General features: G+C 42.1%; 1 protein-coding gene and 1 non-coding gene across 3 annotated transcripts in view; both read right to left on the reverse strand.

Annotated features, from left to right (window-relative positions):
• Window positions 1-744: 744 nt before the first annotated feature.
• Window positions 745-23,626, reverse strand: part of LOC108028716 (prolactin-releasing peptide receptor) — a 32,512-nt gene continuing 9,630 nt past the window's right edge. The window contains exons 2-3 of one of the 2 annotated variants that reach the window (XM_017100672.3): window positions 17,758-19,771; window positions 745-2,908 (exon numbers count right to left, since the gene is read on the reverse strand). In XM_017100672.3, the coding sequence (XP_016956161.1) occupies window positions 17,764-19,563 (1,800 nt within the window). In that variant the 5' untranslated portion in view covers window positions 19,564-19,771 and the 3' untranslated portion in view covers window positions 745-2,908; window positions 17,758-17,763. Of the gene's footprint in view, window positions 2,909-13,350; window positions 13,560-17,757; window positions 19,772-23,626 lie in introns of those variants that run through there. The other variant, XM_044095111.2, reaches the window with a different exon arrangement.
• Window positions 11,398-11,469, reverse strand: Trnag-ucc (transfer RNA glycine (anticodon UCC)). Its single transcript has one exon. It is a non-coding gene; the product is annotated as a tRNA-Gly (tRNA).

Genomic DNA, 23,626 nt, shown 5'->3' on the forward strand with positions numbered 1-23,626 from the left:
ATAAATGCGCAAGCCCGGGCATTAATGCAAATTAAAGCTTAAATGGCTGTCAATGGGTTTCGCGCTTTGAATTATAAATTGTAAAGTGATGAAAATGGCTGCAAAGCCTTTTGAGCAGATTCCTCTAAGTAAGTCTAGTTGTTTTCACCCAATTAAGTGCTCTCCAAGGTAGTTATAGTTATCCTCTTACTAGATCCTTGGGAATTTATAGGGGAATTCATACATACTCAATAAGCGTGAGGGCAAAGTTATCGGAATACCTTGAGCAGGCATAAGTTTTACCGACGATGGAGGAAAAAAGTTCTGCCCCATATTGTCTTTTTGTTCTGTAATGTTCGATCCGGTTATGAACTTTCTCGTCGAACTTTTCGCATGCCAGCGTTTTAATTGAAGCCCAGGAACACACCTTGTGTTTGTTGATGCACCTGCGGAATGGTCTGAACGTGGGGTGTTGTTGACCTAGTTGAGGGTTAATATCCCCACCCCTCCCTGACCCGGGCTCTGACCACACAAAGACGCTCAACTGGGTACATAAATTAGCTAGTGACAAATCGCCTGTCTGCACATTTGTCCTATTTGTCATGTGTTTGTTTATTCGATCAAGGCATGCCAGCGGGGCAGGCGACTTTGTCACACGCTGCGAAGATGTAGCAATGCCCATTCCTGGGTTTCCTTAGTTTATTATGGAAATACTTGGGCGCAGTGTCCGACCCCTCAATCATTGAAACAGCCTCTCCCTTCGTTTCAACATCCATTATTTATTCGTGTGTCGGTAATCCGTATTTTAAATCATCTTTTTCTGCTACATGCGTATAGGTTTTACTTGTAGTTTAATACTCAGCTGTGTCTCAATGGTGATATTAGTTTTAAACCTCATTTTTTTAACATGCAATTTTAAGTAGCTTAGATATTTGTATTTTCCACATTGATCGTTTACATAATTCGAATTTCCAATTGTGCACTTTCCTTTTTCGAACGTACATGCTACAAACACAACCCTTAACTAGTGGGTGTTGAGTCAACAACATTTTTCTTAAGTGACGCTGTCTTATTTCTAAATATTTTATGGACTTACCACCTAAGCTTAAGCAATATTGTTTAATTTTTAAAACCTAGCTTAGGTAGAATTTCACTTTGCTATCAATATTTTTGTATGATGCTTACAATATTTTTGTAATTTATTTAGCCTACGGATATATTTAATTTTTACCTATAAAAATGCCTTTCCTTGTTTCCACATCTTATCTTATTCGTTCGTAATACATCGATACAACAGCCAACATTTAATTGTAGCTAAGAATTCATAAAGTTTTCTACACTAATTTATTTAGGTTTTATTGGGCCTTCTCAAGACTTTGTTGAGACCCTGTCGTACTTTAATGCCATGTTGAGTATTCCCATAAATCTCAGCAATTTCTAGCTTAGTATATTAAAACACCGACTAACATTGACTATAATTACGTATACGCAGTGGAAACATGTGATCTCAAAGCAGGAAAAACCAAGAGTACACCAAAGCAGGTAACATGTTTTCGAAAGTCTAATTTAAGACAGTCTTTCGAAAGCGGGGCTCATGGTCAGCACAGCTTTGAGTACTTTTGGTTTTTGGGTCTGCATCTTTTTGGCATCCCATTTTCCTCCTCAATTTATTTTTAGCATTTGATGCGCTTACACGTTAATGCCTATTTATATATTCTTTTATTTATGTCTAGGCTCGAAAACACTTTACAAGCATGTCGGGCAGCTTAATCTATAAAAATGCCTTCGTCGGCCGTCTTAGACCTGACACATTTATTTGCTATGAAATATTTCGTGATAAAATAGTTTTACGCCAGCAGTTAAACCTAGTTATTTCATTATTCACACACATGGCCTTATACTAAGGTGTAACCGCGCTGATATTGCTGGAGCTAAAATGAATTGTAAGAATATACAGGTGAATGTGACGGCTATGAAATTGATAAAACCCAATATTCTGTTGCATATCCGGAATCGAGAACGGGGTTAAAAAATGCTCTCATGACGGGACCTTAAATTCGTTTCGAGTTACAATTTTTGGAATGCCTGCAGGCGGGCATTCGGTCTTGCCAGCTGTCAGTCAGCCTCAATACTCGTAAATTCAACGATCTGGTTCTGTTGGCCCGTGCAAATCTCATCAATGTCAGCTCTCTCATGCCTGGTTTTTTCCTTGTTGGCCTTATGGTGCTCCATCAGCCGTGGAAATGTTTGCTTTTTTGAAGTCGAGCAAATTATTTTTCCTCTGTTCTGCAGGGCCAACAACGAGTTGGAGGTGGAAGGCCTTGCGCTGACATATTTCCACACAATTGGGCCGAGAAACCAGCGCTCGAAATTTAATTCCGTGTGACTGGCGAAAGCCAAGCCCAAACGACAAATGTCTGACAGTTGTTAGGTACAAATTGAAAGCGACAAAGGCAAACTGTTCTTCGGAGAGCGCCTGGAATCACCCTTCGAGGCATTGTAAATATGCGAAATGGCCCGGCAATTGTCGCGGCCTGAATGGCAACGGAAAATTCGGCAAAAAATAGCAGTATAAAGTATAAAGAGGCAGTTCTGCCCCCAGGCCTGCACGCCCCCAACACACCACACACACTCCATTACCCCATCCAGGCACACCCATAGAACATATATATGTACATCTGATATCAATGACTTGTGTAGCTGTTCCAGCCAATTGCTTGACAACCTCCCCCGCTCCTTCACTTGCCACATCGTTGTCACTTGGTTTGCCATTTATCAGCATTTTTCTACTCATCCATGTTGAGTGTGGTTTACAAAAGGAGTTCCGAGACTTCCAGCTGACATTTCCCTGCATTATTTTGGCTTGAATTACGGACGCAATTCAATAAAACTCCGGTCTCGAAGCTGCCTAGAAATGCGTTTCGAATATCTGAAAAAAGGAGAAAAAAAGAGTTTAAAATTGGTTTCTAAACTGGCAGATTGGTGGACTCTCACACACAAAATAATAATAATAATTTGGCATTCTAAGGGTCTTTGGGCTTCTGGAAAATGTCAGCTTGATGCTTTATTAATACCCCACCCACTTGTAGGGGAAAATAGCACATCCTTCTTAGTGAGTATATGCGCCCACGTTTGTCGAGCCCGTAGAATATCGTAAGACCTCTTCGCATGCAAGCGGCTTATGCCAATTTGTTTGCCATCTTGCGTCTACAAATCGCAAATCGCCTTTGAATGGGCTTAATAGAGAAATTCGAGGCTCAGAGTGAGTATTTTGATTTAATGGCAGGCACAGTGCGTACCGAGCATGGGGAAAACCTGTGTTAACTTTATATTTTAAGGCTACTACAATGGAATAAAAAGTTTTATTACAAAACACTGAAAGGTCGGAAAAATATAATCAAGTTAATAGGGAATCTTATACAAATTAAATTTATATAACAACTCGGTGAGGTATAGTACAGGGCTTTATAATAGTATCATAGTAAAATATTTAACCCAGTTATATGGTATTAATATATATTCGTAAAATATTTTTTACAATACATAAGATTACTAAAAAACATAAGGTGACGTAGTCAATTTATTATGTGAAACATTAATTTGAATATGCCAATTTCTCCTGTATGGAAACAATGCCCAGATGTGCGTAATCATGGTCATCACCAGGCTCCAGTAGTCTGCCCAATTAAAGAAGCATCGGATTGCAGAAAATATTTGAGCCCGGCCCCAGCTTCCGTTGTTGTTTGCCCGTCCTTGTTGACATCGACATCGACATCGACATCGACATCCACATCCTTACGGTTGTCGTCATTGTCACCGGCATGTCCTGGTTTTATGCCCACCCCGGGAAGTCCTAATTAGTATTAACCACTTGTTGCCTGATACACTTACTACCCCTTACTTTTTCTCGTTACCCTCTTCACAATAATATGCATTCAAATTACGCATACGCAGCGATGACGTGTTGTGGCTTGCATGTCGAGCCACTTTAATCGTCCCTTTATTGTTTAATCAACTCAATTACAACGTGTGTGGGGAATACAGCACATGAAATGGTTACTCTACGCTCATTAACCAAAAAAAGTTCAAAAGCATGCGAATCGAAATTAAATCCAATTAAAAGAGAAATTCAAAACGGCATGTATACCCCTTTTTATTTTGTTTTTCCCCGAAATCCCATCGCATTTAGCAAAAAAAAAGTTGGCCTTATGCGCCTAATTCGTGATTACGTCCTATGCATTTTTAATAATTAAACTTTTTGAGTTTCGCTTCCGAAACCAATGGCTCTTGCCCCTTGACATTTGTAAAATTTAATTAAAATTACAATGAAAATTCTGGGAACCTTCCACAGAAATAATGTACTGTGGTTATCTACCCACATAGCGAGTGTAACGATTTAATATTGTCAGGGGGCTATAAATTTCCACTTTGTGATTCCATAGAAAACGTTTAATAAATATTTTCTGGGGATATTATTTTATTTAATTTATTTCGTGAAAAGAAATAAATAATATTTCTATACCCCTTTAAAGGATATTCGGAATTTAAGTAATAAAGGAGTCCAATAAGTGTGTTCAGCTAGTGTAGCTTTATTAGACCAAGGATTTTGTATTTTTAACAAATAAACAACAAGGGTATTTTGTACTCGTATTATTTTGGGCAGCTCATTTTTAACAGCTTTGTTAATTTCTAGGATGTGGAGGGATGCCCATGACACTACTTGAAAATGCCATCAATCATTGTTATGCGTTCATGGCTTTCAACGACTCGCATTTATTTTTATGATTTTAATCAATAGATTTGCTGATTTTTTGGGTTTCCATTTGTACCATAAAGCGCACAGCTGGTTCTGAAAAAAACCCATCTGGTATTCGTGCCTTTAACGACAGGTTGCTGCCGACAAATTAAATCAACTTGAATGCTAAATGCCGTCCGCTGGGTGTTGATAATTGAAATAAAATTCCCGCCTAACAAGGAGAAAGAATAACAAAAACAGCGGGAATGGAGCGGAACGAACAAGGACCGTGGTACAAGGGCTCCGGGTGGAGGTGGACAAGTGGGTCCAAACAAAGGTAAACTTGGCCCGCAGCCTTAGCCATGGTCTTTGGCCTGCTGGCCGCCTTTGTTTGTCGTCGACTGAAACTGAAAGTCCGACCACCTTGAATGCCGCTTTATTAAGTATTCATTATTGTCGACTGTGATTGTGTGTGTCTTGTGGGTGTTCTGCGGGCATCATTGTGTGCGTTTGTGCACTGCGAAAAATTGGCCTGCTCTCAGAGCATTTTAAAAACATTTTATATAACTTTTGAAAATATTTATGCTTAAGCTGTGTTTAATCTTTAACCAGAAAGAAATGACTATCTGAATTGTATAAATTTTCTGGTAGATTTTTTGTAGTCTACAAAAAATTACCATTTACTAAAAAAAACAGTTTTTCAAATAGTTTTTCAAAGTTTGTGTTGAGAATATCTTATTGAATATTTTATCATTTCATTTTTTATAACTTTTAATTTAACTTATTGTAGCTATTTTTCTGCGAGTGCTGGGTTGCGTAAAGGAATTACTTGGTTGTGGTCTGCCAATCGGAGTCCTTGACAGGAAGCTGGCGGAAATTGTAGAATCTCGGGTGGGCCGAGGTGCACCTCCGTTGTTTTGGACCCTAATTGCCAGCGGCACATTAATGTTTGAGTAATTAATTTTAATGATTGTACTTTGGCGCTCGTTCCCCTCCTAGATGTTGCCGAAATGTGTCCCCGAAAACAAAAGTTTTCCTTTATAGCCTTGCTATTGTTCTTATTGGTCCTGAGATGGGTTTTGCCGTGGTGTATTTGTTCTTTTTTGCTTAGCCTAGTTTCGAAAAGTTGTTTCGTGAAAACAAATAAGGAGAGGCAATAAAATATTGGCCAAAACAAGGCAATAAAAACAAATCAAAAAGGAGAAGGAAATGCAAGTGCGGCAATTACCTTTATTTATAATATCCTCACTGTTTGACAAAACCAAGCTTAAAGTGTTCTGTGTAGAAGTGAAAGCATAACTAAAGCAAATTTGATTTGTGTCGGTTATTAATTATAAATACGCTTTAATTCAATGTTATAATGAGTCGTAGAAAACGCATTTTAATAATAATTTATTCACACTTTTCTGATTCGATTTGGTCAGCGAATTGGAGTGGGAAATGCATTTGCCCCTCTCGACCTGAATACTTGTACTGTTGATTGCTCATATCTTGTCCTTTGCGAGTCCTCGTGACTCAAGAGGGTTTTAAGTTGGCCGCAATTAGGAGGCGACATAAACAAACTCTGTGGCCCCAGTACATATGTCAAGTTTGTGGAGAGGATACCACAGGCTCCCCAGGCAGACAACTACAAGGATTCCAAGGACCTCGCCTCAACAGCCCAACAAGCCCACAACGGCGAGGAGAATGTTCTTTTAATGAATTGCGATGCGGACTAAATTTAGCCCACAGATATAGAGGCAGACAGACGGACAGGCTGATTAGGGTGTCGGGGCATTTAATGAATTTTGCACAGGGCGTAATTAGGCAAAACAGGAAGTGAACGAGATGGAAAGGAGGAAGGACTCGAAATGGGATCGGATGACAGTTCAATGACAGTCGCCGACACGTGTTGGTCTTTATGTAAATGAAGGTGTCGCACTGACATCACCGTTTAATGGCATGTTATCAACTCGCAGACGAGGCCCTCCGCACTTCATTACTTTCATTTGATGTTTAAATTATGCCAGGGCTTAAATATTACAAAAAATTACTCAGCATACGCATGGCTTGGGAACATTTAACGCAATGAAATTTAATGAGCCCAAAATGGCGCATTAAATGACAGGCCCAGAGCCAGGAAGTGGATGCTGTCAAAGGCGCCCGAAAGCAAACTGATGTATTTTTAATTGCTGCATACATTAAAATAGATTTAAAAGAGCAGCCCTCCTTGCGAGCGTGGGCGGAAAGTCTCTGCCCCGAAAACAGGATGCCCCAGCCAGTGTGTGTGGACAGCTGGCTTGCAAATATTTACTGCCGCCAGGAAGGGGCATTTGCTTCTAGGCCGGGTCGACAGGGTTCAATACTGGTTAAGTCCATGCAAATCTGCCTGGCGATTCGGCTCACTCACATCGGAGCCTCGGACAGTGACCTTATGCCAAGTCCACAAGTCGCAGGGTTAAGTGAGGTCTGAGCACTTGAGCCATCGGCTTATTAAAATATTCCACCTGGGGCAGTGCACTTTAAATGTAATTCTATTTCGGGATAATCCCGCTTATAAATTATTTCTGAATATTAAGTACCGCCGACGTGATAAATGGAGGGGGATACATTTTTGGAGGGAAATTTGCTAAGTAGGCGGGACCCTTAACCTTTACTCCTATTTGTGGGAATACATTTAAATATGTTAGCATTTTCTTTTTGGATTAGAAATAGCCAAAAAATATAAATAAAAATTAAAGAATCCGAACCACAAAAGGTATTCTTCTCTTGACATTTTTTATACATTGTGTTATAAATTCCTTTTTTTTATCATTAGTTAGACAGCTTCTCTCCGCTGTCCCCTAGACCTGCAATAAATTTAGTTTTTATCTCAGAGCACCCTTTTACTTTCCTGCTAACAAAGTTGTCAAACAGTCATTTGTGACCCTGATTTCGCAACTTGTTTTCAGAATTTTTCACGCCACTCTGCTGACAATAATGGGCAAAGGCGCGACTTAGGGCCAAGAGAAATGACGAAGCATTTCGAGGGGCTCTGGAAAGTGTGATACGCCTTCGTGGAGCTCGGGACTGTATCCCTACTGCTTTTGGCGCTGATGTATCTGTAGCCATAAATATCCTGCGAGCTGGGACTCACTTAGACGCCCAAACGGTGTGGCATTATTCAAAATATTAACTTGAACTTAGACAATATTATGAGAGCAATAAGCGGAGCCGGCAATTTGAAGGGGAGGGAACTTTTTCCACATTTGTTTTGTCTACTTGGCGCGTTTTAGACAAAATTAAATTTTTCAAATATCTTTCCCCTTACACAATACCCACTGCGGTCTCCCGAGGAAATTTTTGAAGGACTTTGGCTGGCTGTGCGGTTTGTCAGAGAGTTTATAAAAGTAATTTGCCTGCGGTGGACTTTTTTTTGGAGAAAAGTGGCACACGCGCGGGGAAATAAACGGAAAATTTAATTTTAATTCACTTTTGCCGTTTAAATAATATATAAGCTGAGCTGGTCGGAAATTGTCAAACGACAATCGCTTTCTGGTTTAGAGGTCCAATATAAATACGTTTATTTTATTGATATGCCGGGCACGTAGGGCGGTGATTGTCACGGCTGTCCGACACGCGAATCACAACAAAATAGAATGCCCGACAGGACGCGAAATAAAGTGGGAGAAGGTCAAGTTCAGTAAACCCCGAAACAATAAAGTAAATAGAAGCCTGCGATAAGAAATGTGTAGCTTGTTAAAGCAATTGTTTTATGTAAATTTTAGAAATTATCACATTGTTTGCTTGCGCCTTAGGGTAAAAATTATTGAAAGAAACCCCATTCATTTGAGTTACTATTTTAATTCTATATGTATAAGAAGGCTTTAAAATGTGAAAAATATCTTAAGTCTCTTGCAGCCCTTGTTCGAGCAATTTTAAAGAGTGTAATTTTCGAAACCAAAACGAAGTTGTCAAACCGGTTTCAGGACCAGCTTCTAATTAAACCCCAGGACGGGTAATCCATCAAAGCTGCCACATCCATCTCGCTTAAAGATACGGAATTACCTCTGATTTAAAACTTGCACACCAATTGATTTGCATCGAAGCGCTCTTTGTCAGCCCAATTTCACAACCCACTCAGCTTGATTGTCATTGACGGAGAAACCCGACGAAAATGAATGATGATTTTTCCTGTCACTCGTAAGGGAAGATGCCTGTGGCTTAATGACATGCAGGTCGTCAGCATGTTGTCTCAGGAAAAAAGTACAAGAAAAACCCTGCTTTTTGTGCCACGAGTGGATTTTGTCTGGCTGCGATTCCAATCAAGGTGTAGCTTTCTTGATTAAAATAATGTTAATGGGCAGGACTTCCCCCTACTTTTTTCGCAGCTATCCATTCAATTTTCGCACGTTTGTTGGTTTAATGTGATTGATTTCGGCCAAGACTTTAATTAGAAATTTCTCTTGAAAAACGCCTTTAATGACCCGAATCACAGCTGAGAAGCACACAATTTCGGTTGACTCTTTCTTAGCCGGCGAAGTAAAAAAATCGATGGAAAAGCAGAAAGTTCTCCAAGCCGGGCTTTTCTGGTGACATGTCTTTTTTGTGTGGAATTTTCCTGCCTTGTGGCAGGTTTTTCTTTTTACCTGTGCACCATGAATTATGAGGCAGAAATTTGTCAGGATTTTTGTCTCTCGTAGACAGGTTTGCGACCGTAACAAGCTGGAAAGCCGAAGCTTGGAGCTGGGTCAAAAATATGCCAAAATGCAGGAAATGTGATAAGCTTAGATTATATTTTTTTGAGAGTGATTCATTTTGTGACATATTTTAGGCAAATCAACCATACTTCCTTTGCCTTACCCACCCAAGCATTAAAATTATTGTCTCCGAAAATAGTGTTTTTATAGAGATTTTTCCAAATGTCGGAATATCCCACACAAACACACCTTGCTGAACAATTTAATTATAGTTATAGTTTTGTATAAGTAAAGTCTTAAACTATACTTTTTAATAACTTTTACAGGACATCACAAAGTCGCCTGCTTTAACCCACTCAAAGAGAATAAAAGACCATCCGCGTTCGCATTTATGATAATGTTTCAGGCGTCTTTTGTGCCTCTCATGCCAGGATTTCCTTTTCTTTCCCATTTTTTTGTATGGCTGCTTTCCCCCACTCACATGAAAGTTTTTCGTGGCTTTTACTACTCTTTGCAAGCATTCCTCACTTTCGTTGCTAGGCGAAAGCATTAAAGTACAAACTCTTAAAGGAAAAACGGTTCGCAGAGGCCCAGCGACATTGTTTATTTTTTAGCATTCAGATTTTGTTTGCTTTCGCTCGCTCATAAATTAAGAAATGGCTGAAAAAATTCACCTCGCTGATGACAGGCTCTCAAGCCAAGCAAACTTTTTCTTGACGCCCTTTAAGTCCCTGGCAACGCCACCTGCTGACAGGAGGAGTCCTCCAGGTACGCGCCACCAGGAGTCTACCCAGGATCTCCCCGGGATCTCCTCGGCTACGACTCCTACTTCGACCCAATTACCACGCCTGGCTGCCTGTGCTCAGTTTGTTTAGCTGTCCTGTTTTCCTTGTTTTTTCCTTGGGGTTCCCGTGCCTTTACACGGTTGTCATTCGAGACTCCGAGCTGCATAATTATGTATTTCAGCCTTTTGAAAGGCATAAGGCCCCTCATCTCGCACCCCTCGAGATGGGAATGAAAGAGTGAATTCCAATCCGGGAGCATGCGAGAAATTCTGTGCAGAATGTGTAATTAGATTTCAGTTATTTTGAAAGGGATTTTTCGGGCCATGTCATGTTCGTGGGCGTCTTGACAGTCTTAGCCAGAAAACCAGGGGGTCAGCTGGGAGCCTCGGTCCATCCAAACAAATTTCCTGCTCTATTATCCCGAAAATTACTCGTGCCGAAACTGTTTGTTGGCCTGTGTTTTGGCATTTTTGCTGGCCCAATTATTATAAAAGGCATTTCTCGTTTCATTAAACTCGTAATTGCTGGCTTGGCAGCCTAGGCAACGCCACTTGCCTAGCTTAGAAATTGGCTTTTTGGCAACTTTAATAAAGGCCAAGCCGCAAGCATTTTTAATATAAGCTTTGCAGCCCTCCGCAAAGGAGCCCCTTGACTTTTGTCTCGCCAATCATTAAACACAAAATTTAATTAACTGTTAATAAAGCAGCTAATGAAGACAGCTCCAGAGCTCCACAGGCCACACCCGCCCCGATTTCCCAGTTGGACGGGGACGAGCCACTGTCAAGTTAATATTGCCTTTGGCTCATATTAAGTGGCGCTAAGCTCTGCTGTCAACACGGGCTCAGGAAAAGGGGGCGGGCGCTGCCGGGACTTGCCCGTATCCCCTCAAAGAGTCAGGGATCAAAAGGAAAACTTCAAGCATAAATTAGATACATATATATGCGGCTGGCTGGCAACTCACGAGTGTCTGCCTCTGTTGAGGCAGTCCAACCTGACCAGTGGCTGCCACGTTCCGCACATACAAGTCATGGCAAACGTCTTTTATGGCATTTAATGGAGCATAAACTTGGCTCGCTTTTATAGACAATTTTCATCAATAACAAAGACAGAATGCAGGCGGACATTAAGCCATCGCACACTCTGACGCACTTGCCTTAGGTTAAGCCGGACACTGGCAGAAATGTATGTTTCCCTAATATAATGAAATATAATAAAAATAATTATATTAAAAAGAACCAACTGCGTCGGCCGGGAATCGAACCCGGATCAACTGCTTGGAAGGCAACTATGCTAACCACTACACCACCGAAACCAGATAATCTAGGTAAACTAATTACTGATTACCAAGTACTATACTTACAACTGTAACTGCATTATTAAATAAACATTTAATTTTTCCTGAAATACAATTAATTTGTTTATTACTAAACTTGCCTAATTCACTTATTTTTCAGCCCTTTTAACTGGTTATGCTTTGTGGGCTCATTTCATGGCTTGTGTGATTATATTTCTCGAGAATACAATTAACACGCATTGAAAATGATCTATCAATCAATCTAAAGTTGCTACAATAAAGTTCTAATAAATTTCCATAAGGAATAAATCAATTTGTTTGCTCATTTCAAAGAAGTTGTGCAATAAATCTAAACGCGTTCCCATTGAATTTTTCAACGTTAAACCAGCCTTCTAATAAAAATGTTTTCCCTTTCACTTGCCAATCATTTTTCCGGCAGCTCGCTGCGTCCAAATTGAAATATGAATACTGGGAAATCTTTTAATTCGATCAACCGCTCCAGCCAGTGTAAACCGAATGGCCGAGCTGCCAAGTCAGTTAGAAATTCCGGCGGCTGCCTCGGGAAGCCGGGCAGCTCTACGTGCCGGACATGGCAATATATACACGAGTGTTATATACACAACCCATTGGCCGGAGTCACCCCGACACGGCCGTAATTGTCGTACGGCACTTTGGATGAGTGAGTTAAACGCCGGGACTGTTTGGCTAAGCCTAGTCCGACATGTCTGGGTGCCTCATAATCGCTTGCCACATAAAAAGCGGCAACGGACTGATGGAAACACTCCCGCACATATATACCCATTTTGCCGAGCAGCCCGACAACAAGTCAATAAAATTTATGACCATCAATTTCAATGTGTCGAAAGTTTTTCCTACTTTTCTCACTTTCCTCTGCGGACAGGCAACTCCTCGGGGGTCCGGCGGAAGGTCCCTTGTTTTCTATAATTTATGCCGACGGGCGAACAGGAAAAGCGAACTTTTCGCTCATAAATTTCCCGCAGGCTGTTCTTAGCACCTAATCTGGCGCACTTTAAAATCGCTCGAGAGGCCTGGACAAGATGTGCCGGCCAGGACTTGGACCTGGACTCCGAGTAGGACCGGAATCGGACCCTCTGCTGTCCCTTCTGCTCTCTAGTTTCCGCCTTAATTGTTTGCTCAACACCTTTGCTAGTTTCCTGGGCGGGGCGCCATTGTTGGTCTCAGCCTTGCTTACCCAGCATAATAAAGCTTGTTAGCGTAATTGCTTAATTGGCCAAGTCCAGCGCCCATCGGCCGCCCCTCCGCCCCCTAATGGCCGTGTTTGTTGTTTGTTTTGCCAGATGACCGTGTGGGAATCGGCACTCTAATAGCCAAACACAGGCCGCACATATATGTGGCTGGCTTTCCGCCCAAACACTTTGAATTGAGTGCGAAAGTAAAGGCGTAATTGCATTGGCTGGATTGCTTTCATCAGGGAACTGCTGAAATGGGGCAATACAGTGACAAAAATCATGTGCTTTAAAAGAACCTAAAGCCAGATTAAAAGAGAAAGTTGGTTTAAAACTTAAAAAGATATACATTGTTGAAGGCTTTTCTATATAAAGCATAAAGTATTTGTTAACTAAAATAGTAAAAGAACGTTATTAATACATTTAACTTGGGTTTAAGTCTTCTAAATTCCTTAAGTCTCTCTCGGGGCTTTTATGTTTTTCCATCTTGAATATCACGTGCAGAAATAAAATTCCCCCGCTGCAGTGGCCTCTTTTTCCCAACTCAAGCCAATCAGATAAATGGAAAATCTGTGGCAAATCTGTGAGGCAGCTGCCACACTATCGATTACCACACCAAGAGGCGGCCAACAAGAACGTATTCAGGCATCAATTAGAGACTTCCTGTTGTGCCATTTGGCCAAGGGGAACTTCATTAAACGCGTTTATTTCCAACCAGGCAGGCATTCACATTCGTACATCAAATATCTGTCTGTCGTTCAAGCTGGCTTATTCAGCATCTGCCGACAGCATAAAGACGACTTGATATACCTATGCTTAAGTGCGGAAGCTCCCAGGGAAATGTACTTTCTTGCCAGCCAGAGGCGTGATCCAAGGGGGCTATCATAATCGAAGTGGGAACTATATTTCAAATTAGAAAAGAAAAATAAAGAAATAAAGAAAAAGTTTGCATTTTGTTTTAATAATTTCGATTTTTAAAGATAAAAATTAAATTAAATTATATATATTTTATTATTATTATTATTATAAATTTTAAAGTGAACGAGCAGATGTAGTTTAAATCATATATTTTTAAACTAATTTTTCGAAATTTAGAAGATGAGAAACAAATTCTTATAGACTCTTGAAAGCCCCTGGATTCTACCCTCCGCAACTACTTTGTATAAATCGGTGGGCGTCAAATCCCCCTGCAATTGCCCAGGGGAACACATGTCTCATAACACTTAAAACCCCGATTCACGGTTTCGAGGACTGCGACGATCGCGTGAACAAGTAAATGCCGGGCAATAATTTTTTTATTGCCAGCCAATGCCAAAAACATTTCGCATCGAGTGTAAGTACATATTGAAATAATGCTGTTCCCCTTTATCCGGGCCTGTGGGTGTGGGTGTCTGTCTGATAAGCAGCCAAAGTCCTTGTTATTGTAGCCGTTAAATCCGCGCACACACACATGGTCCTCCGCCCCCCGGAATGGATGTGGGCGTGGCATGTTTGCCGAACTCCCGATATTTATGCCCTTGGTATCGCTTTGGCATCGCTTTAATCAGACTCTTTGATTTTACAACACCATTATGCACTTTTAGTGTGATTGATTGGGGGCCTGGAAAATGGCGAATGCATTGCCATTCGGTCTAAATGCGGATGGGGAATTCAAATTCGATTGGAGAATAAAACAAAGTATATAAAAGGTTAACGAGTAGCCATAAATCCCGAGGGCGGAAATAGAGAAATTTAATTATATTTGCTCTGGGGGTAATGAAAAAATCTGATTTAATAGGCAAGAACCAAGACCAGGTATCCATTTAAAAGACTGGCAAGCAAGAGTTCTCGCTCACTTTTGCTCAATTCGGTTTTATACTGGCAAATACTTTTGAATATTGACAACATCTCAATATTTAAGCCTCAAAATGTATGCATTTATTTACCTAAAATAGGTAAACATTTGGTTCGCATTTAACCAACTGCAGTTCCTGTGGCTTTGGCCAAAAATTGAAATTTCAACCGTGTGGTCGCAGCCGAAAACTTATTGCGGTGAGTGTTTCGAATTGCTGCAATTTTGATCTATATAAAAGCAGAAAACTTTGTGCCTAACACTTTTGGTCTGAAAACTTTACGACAGTTATCAGTTGCAGTCCTGCTTACATTGTTCTCGATCGAAGTCACGAGAACTTTTTGCAACCATTTGCCATTAGCAGACATGCAGCTTTCTGCACTGCGAAAAAAGAAACACTCCAAATTAGATAAAAAAGTGAGATTTTTTTTCTATAAAAAAAAAGATTTCTTTAATAGACTGAGTTGAATTGTACCTATATTAAGTACAGTATTCTAACACAACAAAAAAAAAAACTATTTGGTGAAAAGTGTAATTTTGAAACCTTATTAATTAAAACAAAATATTTAAGTGGCTTCCTTGTATTTTGGGTTTCCTTTTACATAAAAGACTTTCTTGGTCTTTATAGCCAGAGTAAAAAGCAATACTGAGGGAATTTTCGACTTTACAAACATTTTTTTCAGTGCCACAACAAATAAAAACGCACAAGTTGTTAAATAAAAGTTTCTCACTTGCTTACAGAACGATTCCCGGCGTCCGGAGCAGGGACTGTGAGTGTTCCAAATGCGGAGCAGTGAACCTCATGCATAATGCAGATGGTCGGACATGCAGCTATCTCGGCGAAGAGATTACAGCCGGTCTCAGTTTGTCGAGATACGAATTTGAGATATGCGGGGCATTCCTCATTCATTCGCTCGTTCACTCATTCAGTCATTTGTTCATTCAAGCCCCGTCCTGCCACTCGGGCCCAGCTCCGCCGCAGAAGTAGGAGTCCTGGCCACAGGAGCTGCGTTTGTTTACTGTCCAGCCTCTCAGCCCGGCAGGGTAATTAGGCAGAGTCGTGTGGGATTGTGCGCTGCTAACGACCCGCCTGAATAATTCATTAGCCGGAGGTCCTCCGCCCCTCTATGCAGCACTATCCACTCGCACACATCCTGGTCGCGCTGGGCAGCTGTCTGTGCTTTCAAAACCCACCGCAAACATAACCCAAATGCAAACAAGAACATCCTCTGGCTAGTTGATATTTCACTGAGTGTGTGCGTTGTCCCAGATTGAGCAAAGCCACTAAGATGTTCCCGCACATATATTAAAGTGCCATATACCTATCCCATTTTTTCCACTTCATTAGTTCCAAAAGACACCTATTTTTTAGGTTTCTTTGCCAGTGTTTCTAACTAAAATTTTAGTGCCTAAATGTCTTATGCAGTGCTTTCCATTTCCTTGGCTCTTAATCGAGTTAAAAGTATTTATAAACTTTACGATCCATTCTGGACACTCTGGCCCCGACATCTGTATAACATAAGATTCAAAGATTACAAACGAGAATGGGCCACGAAGTCATGGAAATTTTGCTTGGCATTTATTGGCCAAATTTAGTTGGTAATTTGTGTACATATATTAAGCATATTTATGCTGTGCACCTGTCCAATTTTCGTCTAGGGGCAGAGGGGGGAGGCCGAAGCGTAAAGGGTCGCTTTATTGTCGGCACGTTTTTCATATTTCTGTAATCCATTACCAAGAGCTGGCCATCCGTCACGGTCCCACAGCCTCCGGCGGACTTCAAAAGTTCTCCGGCTGGCCATTTAAAGGAGAAACTTATGCGTAACGATTTTCTTGTGCCTTCTAAGAGGCTTATGAGGAAGATGCTATGCTCTTGAAAATTATTTGTGTAAGTTTATGCAATACGCAGGAAACTCAAGCGTCATTTAAATATATATAAAATCGGCAAGAGGAAGTTATTCAACAAGCAGCTACAAAAAGTGGCAAGCATTTTAAGGACTTGTTGTACAAAATTCAATTTAATAGTATATAATTCCATTTGATGGGCTTGGACTGAAGTGACTCCATTGAAATTATATATTTTTAAATATAAATAAGATGCTATTTCCTGTTCATCACTCACATAAGACCTCAGAGTGAAATAAACCCCTCAAAATATGATTTCTTGCTTCTTAATATGCAATTATCTTGTTCTTTTTCCCATAAATTTCAGTAGAGTATCAGAGCTGTCAGAACTGTTGCACTGCTAACCAAGTTACAGCAGTCGCGGCCCTCCAAAAATATCATATACTTTTTATTACCTCCTCGAAGAGCGGAACTTTTAGGGGACGGCCAGGAGGTCGAGATTTGTGCGCTGACAGAAGGCAACTCTTGGCTGACTCATGGCACTTGATTTACTGCTCACCGGGGCACGGGTAATATGTACTATGCAGGTAAGTGTTCTTTCCCAGACTGCAGCTCGACAAATGAAATTTTGGCCCAAAACACTGGGTAAATCTGCTGCCAGATGATGGTCCTTGTGGCCGAGGGGATTGGATGGGGGAATGCTCAAGTTCGCATTGCTTTTACTGCACATTTTATAAAATTCATGCAGGTTTGCTCCGATTCCGCTCCCACTAATGGGCTGCTCTTTGTCCGGACAAGAAAAGGGATGATTCCTTCATCAGAATTCTCTGTGATTCGGTAAGCAATTTTCGTTCCTGCACAATCGCAATCAAGCGATGAGCTTGCAATCCACTTGACTCTCTCATTCCGACTAAAAGGATGTGGAATATGGGCGCATTTCTTTGTGATATTGATAAATGTAGCTGCTGTTTGCTGGCGGAATGTGGGGAAACCTCCCAGGGGATGTTTGATAAACTTATATGTGGTCTAGGAAGTTACGTTTAAGCATGTGTAGCTCTTCGGAACCTCGGGAGATTAGAAAAAAATGTATTTGTGAGAAGCTGGTTTGAAGTTCCACATTTCAGTTTGGCATGAAAAGCTATTTATCAAACCCAAGTTATCCAATTTAATGTCTCAAAGTGTTTAAAACATTTTGTGAATTTTGTATGTTGAAAAAATAATAATCGGGATGATCTTATATACAACAATTTATAAATTTTCCAGGGTTTCAATATAAGATTGTTTAGAATGATGCAAGAATCTAGTCAGCCTTTTTTCGAATGAAATTGAGTTCATAGATATTATAGATGGTAAAGATGTTAGATTTATCGCTCGAAGATATATACTAGAGATATTTCATTAAACAACCCCTCAGTTACTCACCCTATCTCAGTTGAATCGCCTCCCGATCTCTCCCCCGCCACCAGCTCCGAGTCCCTCGCCCAGCTCGACCATCACATCCGAGTCCTGGCAGTTGCTCGTGCTCGTCTCGAGGATGCTGATCCCAGTGGTGTTGTCCGTGCTCACGAACGGCGTCTCGCTGAAGCGCATCTCCACGGTCTGCTCGTCGCCGGAGTCCAGGTAGTCCCCGTCCGTCTCGTCCGTCCGCCGGCGGATACGCCTCGTCAGCTCCACCTGCTGATGCTGCGACGACTGGAGCTGGTGCATCTGGTGGTCTCCGCCGTGGACGAGGGCCGCATTGATGCCCCGTCCACTGAGGATGGGCGACACGGCGCCGGTGCCATTGCCGTAGGTCGGCTCCCTGGGAATGATCAGCAGCTTCTCCTTGGGCAGACACGTCTCCTGGGTGATGCCGTTCTCGTCCTGGTCGTCGACATCCAGGCTGCCCAGCCCGCCATCCCTCTTGCCGTGATGCAGACGCGGGCCACAGGTGTTCCGGTCACTCCGGTTGTAGCCCCTGGTGATGTTGATGATGTTGTTGTTCGAGGGATTGAAGCAGGGCAGCACGTGCTTGAACTCCTTGCGGAAGTTCTCGTTCAGCCAGGCGTACAGAAAGGGGTTGTAGCAGGTGGAGCTCATGGCGATCGAGTGGGCTACGAAGAAGAACAGGATGTAGAAACGCCACTCGTTGGACTTGTCGTCGAAGTCATCGAATATGTTGACCACGTTGATGGGCAGCCAGCTGAGTCCAAAGACGGCCACCATGGCGATAAGCATGCGATTGGTGCGCTTCTTGCGATCCCGATCCGCCTCCTCCCTCCTCGAGGACTTCGATCCCGGCTTGGCCCTAGCCCGCTGGTTCAGCTTCACCGAGATCCACACGTAGCAAATGGAGATGATGAAGAAGGGCAGCACGAACTGCAGCGTGGTGGTGATGGCTCCGAACACCTTCCTGTACTGCTCCGAAGGCCAGTTCTCCTCGCAGTACACCCGCACATAGGGCATCTCCGGACCCGCCGAGCCCGCTGTCATCACCTGCATGTAGGCCTGGGCCGCCGAGGTGGCATCCGGCGGCTCGATGAAGCCCGATCCCGATCCCTGAGCTACGAAGCTGCCGTTCAGCATCAGAGTGGCCTCCACCAGGGTCTCGTTCGCAGACTGTGTCCCGTTGACCAGCTCGTTGGTCATCTTCATGTACATGCCGTAGGGCACGGTGGCCAGCAGGGCTATCACCCAGATGCTCACTATGATGCCGATGCAGGTGGAGAGCTTCATGCGCGGATGGAAGGGGTAGATGATCACGAAGTAGCGGTCGATCGCGATCGAGGTGAGCGTCAGCGTGGATATGTAGATGCTGCAGCCCTGGGCGAAGGACACCAGGTGGCACAGGCTCCTTCCAAAGGCCCAGCGACCCATGAACGTGTAGAGCGGCGTGAAGGGCACCGCCAGGACGCACAGCAGGATGTCGGAGAGGGCCAGATTCGTAATGAATATATTCGTCACCGTCTGCATGGCTCGGTTCCTCAGGACCACATAGCAGACCAGGACATTACCAAAGACTCCCAGGACGAAGACGGTGGCGTACAGGACATAGAAGAAGATCTGCACGAACTGGTTGTGTATGATCCCGCCACTCCGGTCATCGTCCTCCGCCAGGATAACGCTCGTGGTGGCCGGCGAGGTCAGGCTCCAGTTGGTGGTGGTGCTGACCAACGGCAACTGGGTCTCGGTGATGGTGGCCACGGTGGTGGTGATGGTGGTGCTCATCCAGCTCAAGTTTGCCATCATTACGGCTCGGCGGCTAATGAGTTGAGTGGTGGTTGTGTGCTCGACTTGCTGCCGGTGGTTCCGGTTCGGATGCGCACCACTTAAGCATCCATTTCCGTCGCCGCCGGAATTGAGCTCCTTACTCGATGGCCTGGCCAAAAACGCCTTGGCCGCTCAGAAAGCCTTGCGCAGTATTCCGCTCATTGCAAATGGACTGAGCCGTTGGGTTCTGAAAGCAAACCGAAATGGAGAGGGTCTTAGTTGGAATGGATTAGGGGAACTTAAGCAAAGACTTACAAAAAGATTTTACCCTTTCCCCTTAAAGAAAAAGCAAACTTTAATGGTCTTAAATTGGTTCTTTATATAAAAGGCTTTTTGCTATTTTAAAGATTTATTTCATAAAGTATTACAGTTGCATCATTAAGCATTCTAGCTGAAGTTCATGGAAATCGATGGTAATAAAGGAATCATAGTCATGTAACAGCATGGTAAGAAACCCCATAAAATTGACTACTAAAACTCAACTTATAAACGGACTTATAAACTAAGTTTTCTGCCGGTACCTCACGATTCGCCCTTTCCCCCAATCGACCTCGTTCCCACCCCAAAAACTTGGTTTTACTTTTTGTGTTCTGCCCTTTGTTTGTCTGCTTTTTGGCCAAAAGGGATTAAGATGTTGCCCGGACTGGCTTTTATTTTTAGTTGCTGTCAGACACGCTTCCCCGGCTTCAAGCTCCAAGGAACTGAGCTCCTAGCTCTCCCTTTCCGATTCAGAGGGCCACTGAGTTTATTAAAAACAATGCCAATGTGACAGTTGTTGTCTTCCAGACGAAAATCTCCAAAAACTTTGATACCCGTAGCTCTTCCGACAGCTTTGAGCCAGGGCTCAGTTGTGTTCTGAAGCCGTGGAAATTTCAGCTTTGTGCACCAAAAATTATTTCGTTGGTTAAATGGAAACTAAATAAATCACCAAGGCCATAAACCCATTATAATGTGTCAAAAAGTATGCTATGCTATTAGGTTGGTGACTTCATGATTATCAATAATATGTGGTTATTAAACATCATGGGTAATGCTCATTAAAGTTTTCCAACGTTAAAGCTAAATGTAAGTCCCTGTGGAGACCTTTTAAGGCCTGATCCTGTTCAGAAGTTGAAAACGACTTACCATTACGAAATGGCCATCACCAAAGAAGCCCTTTGTCCATACAGGCTTGCAATTAGGCGCTGCAACCAATCGGAACAATTGTTAATTGCCAGATACTAGTAGACCCAAAACAATGGGTAATCCCTCCATTGTGCCGACCCGGGCAGCATTTAATCTCATGCAATGGGAGGAAGTTCAGGGAATTTTATTGCTTCCCCTGAAGGTCGAAAGTTTCGGCAGGCAGCCGTACAACCAACCAGAAACCAACGATGCAAATATGCCGATGGCTGGATGGTTTCTGATCACGTACGCAACTAAATGCAAATTTAATTGGATTCGCCTGACAAGGGTCGGAAAAAGTTTTGGCAAATATGCCGATGCATGCTAGTAAAACTGTAGAACATTCGCTCCAAAGTCGGATAATGCAACGCCCCAAAATCACAGAGATTGGGGGAGTAAATCGGGGCAACTTTACAAGGTAACAAATTGAATTCTTGCGTTTAATGAACACATGCTGCACACCTCGGGCCACAGATAACAAGGTTAATATAGTCAAGTCGAGGGGGCGAATACTTTGCAGATGGCATAACTTAATTAGAACCTGAGACCATTGTGTCATTACACAAAAGCAAAAGTTTGTGCAGTATGCCTCAGAGATTCTTCTGAGAACTAAGGAAATTAACACTTGTTGGCGCTAACTTCTTATACCAAAGTTTGCCAAACTAATAGCAAATGCCACTGTGTTAATATTAATTTTGTTACGAAAATAATGAAGCTGCTGCGGAGGTGGAAGTGGTCAAATAAATTTAATATAAATCACCAAGCATTAAAAATGCATATTTCAAATATCAGTTTATTTGGCAGTATAAAAAACAATTTATCAAAGAAAGAAGGACAGGAGAAATTGCTAAAAATTACTCAAGATTTTACAGAAAATTTAGCAGAGGCCGGAGGCTTTGCAATCCGGTTAACAGGAAGAATGTCAAAAGAATCTAACGCCGAGAGAGAATATAAGAGAATATAATCATGTTGATAAATTAATAGAACTCTGCCCAGGGATGCCGGATATTGTGTAAAGGGAGAACAACAACGTGCGAAACAAAAAAAATTGCCAACAATTTTTGTTTTGCCCGTCTTTTTATGAACGCATTTATCCATCGCTTGGCAGGCGGGAGCCGTAAACTCCGTCAAAACCGTTACCAGCACCCGGCATTGGCAAGCCCCGAGTGTCGCCGACATCATCATCGGCATCATTCCGGATTCCGGTTCCTGGTCGGTGACTCCTGGTTCCTGGTCCTGGTCCTCCGACCCGACTCCATTGTCCTTCAGCCAGGCTCACGCGCCGCACTCCCATTATCATTACTAACAAGCAGCACAAAGCAGCTTGAGTGTGTCATCCTGCCGGCGACCAGCCCATCCCATCCTCGTAAACCCCTGATCTGCGGCACTTCGTAATTTTAATTTTGATGCATTTGTCACCATTTTTTGTTCGCCTTTATGGCCTACACTGGGGGAAATTAGGAAGTAAGCTGGAAATATGATAAGCTCTGTATTTATCACGAAACAAATTATATCTATTGTGGCAGGTCTCTTAAGCTTTTGCAACATAAGAGAACAATCTAAAGATTTAGGAAATGTTTTAAAAACGAATAACAAAATAATATTTTTATTATATTTTATGATAAGCAAGAATAAATATTAAATTTTTTGAAAAATAAGGAGTAGTATTTCATGGATCTAAAATGTAATAAAATGCTAAATAGAATAGAATAGAATAGAATAAAAAATATTTCTTGAGTACTCCATATTATAATACGATAAGGAGACTCCGGAACTGATATATAATTATAATCGTTTCAGATTTTTTCCTGTGCATTGACTCCCTGTCGCCTCAGCGTCTTCTGCGGCAACGGTTTATCTTTGAGCCCGTGACATAATGAAACAAGGCGATATGGCCAGGGCGAGAACAAACGCTCACTTTAATGGGATTTTATTTTGCTCCCCGCAATCCCAGGAGCAACAACAGCCCATCCACGACAAACTGCTCGGCTCCTCCTATAAGTGCTAGTATATGGCCTACTTATAGGCGCTTGGGGAGTTTTACGGCGACAAGGTGAATGCAACGTCCAGAGGGCAAAAACCATTAATGAATTCCTCATCGCTTGGGGCTTAAAGATGCAGTTAAAGCGTATCTCAATGGACTGTCAGGCAGTTTATGGGTGCGCAGGATAGTCAAAAAGGACAACCTCTTGGTCCTTTCCTACTCGCATTCGCCCAAAAGCCTTTTTGATTTCCCGTTTACGGCGGCCACGGCAAAGGCAGAATTAAATAAAAAACAAATTGAATGTGTTCTGGGTGAGCACATTAAAGAAGACCTGTTTTCTGAGAGAATAACTGTAAGGAATTTATTTGTATTTATTTTTTCTTTCCATTTCATTTACCTCTAATTGACTGCTAAACTATTATATTAATCTAGAATAAAGTTAAATGAAAACCTTTGATCGGAAGTACTTAAAAAAAACAATCAAAAAATGTTTAAGCAGAAAGTAAATAAAGCTTTGGTAATAGCCAGTGACAATCGAAAAACATTCAAATGCTATTTGCATAATTGCATGCCAACGCATATCTGGATAGAAATTGTATGACAATGGCCTTTACTTATTTAGTAAGGTCTTTAAACACATAGAAATCATCGATTTAACGCAGATTTCGAATTTAATAACAGATTTCCAGCGAAAATATATATATTTCGCCCAGCCGCAGCCGCGAGTAAAGTTGGTTAAGCTGTTTTGCGTGCCGGCAGTCGGCATTAACTACTTTTCAAGCATTTTCGCCCTGGGAAAGTTCCGGGAAACCGTCGGAAAACCTGGCACTTCGCAGAGCAGACGGAAACTATGCCATTAGCAGGGCACAAGATTTCCCTCCACTAATGACGTGG

This window comes from Drosophila biarmipes, chromosome 3L (assembly GCF_025231255.1).
Source record: "Drosophila biarmipes strain raj3 chromosome 3L, RU_DBia_V1.1, whole genome shotgun sequence".
NCBI classification, from domain to species: Eukaryota; Metazoa; Arthropoda; class Insecta; order Diptera; family Drosophilidae; genus Drosophila; species Drosophila biarmipes.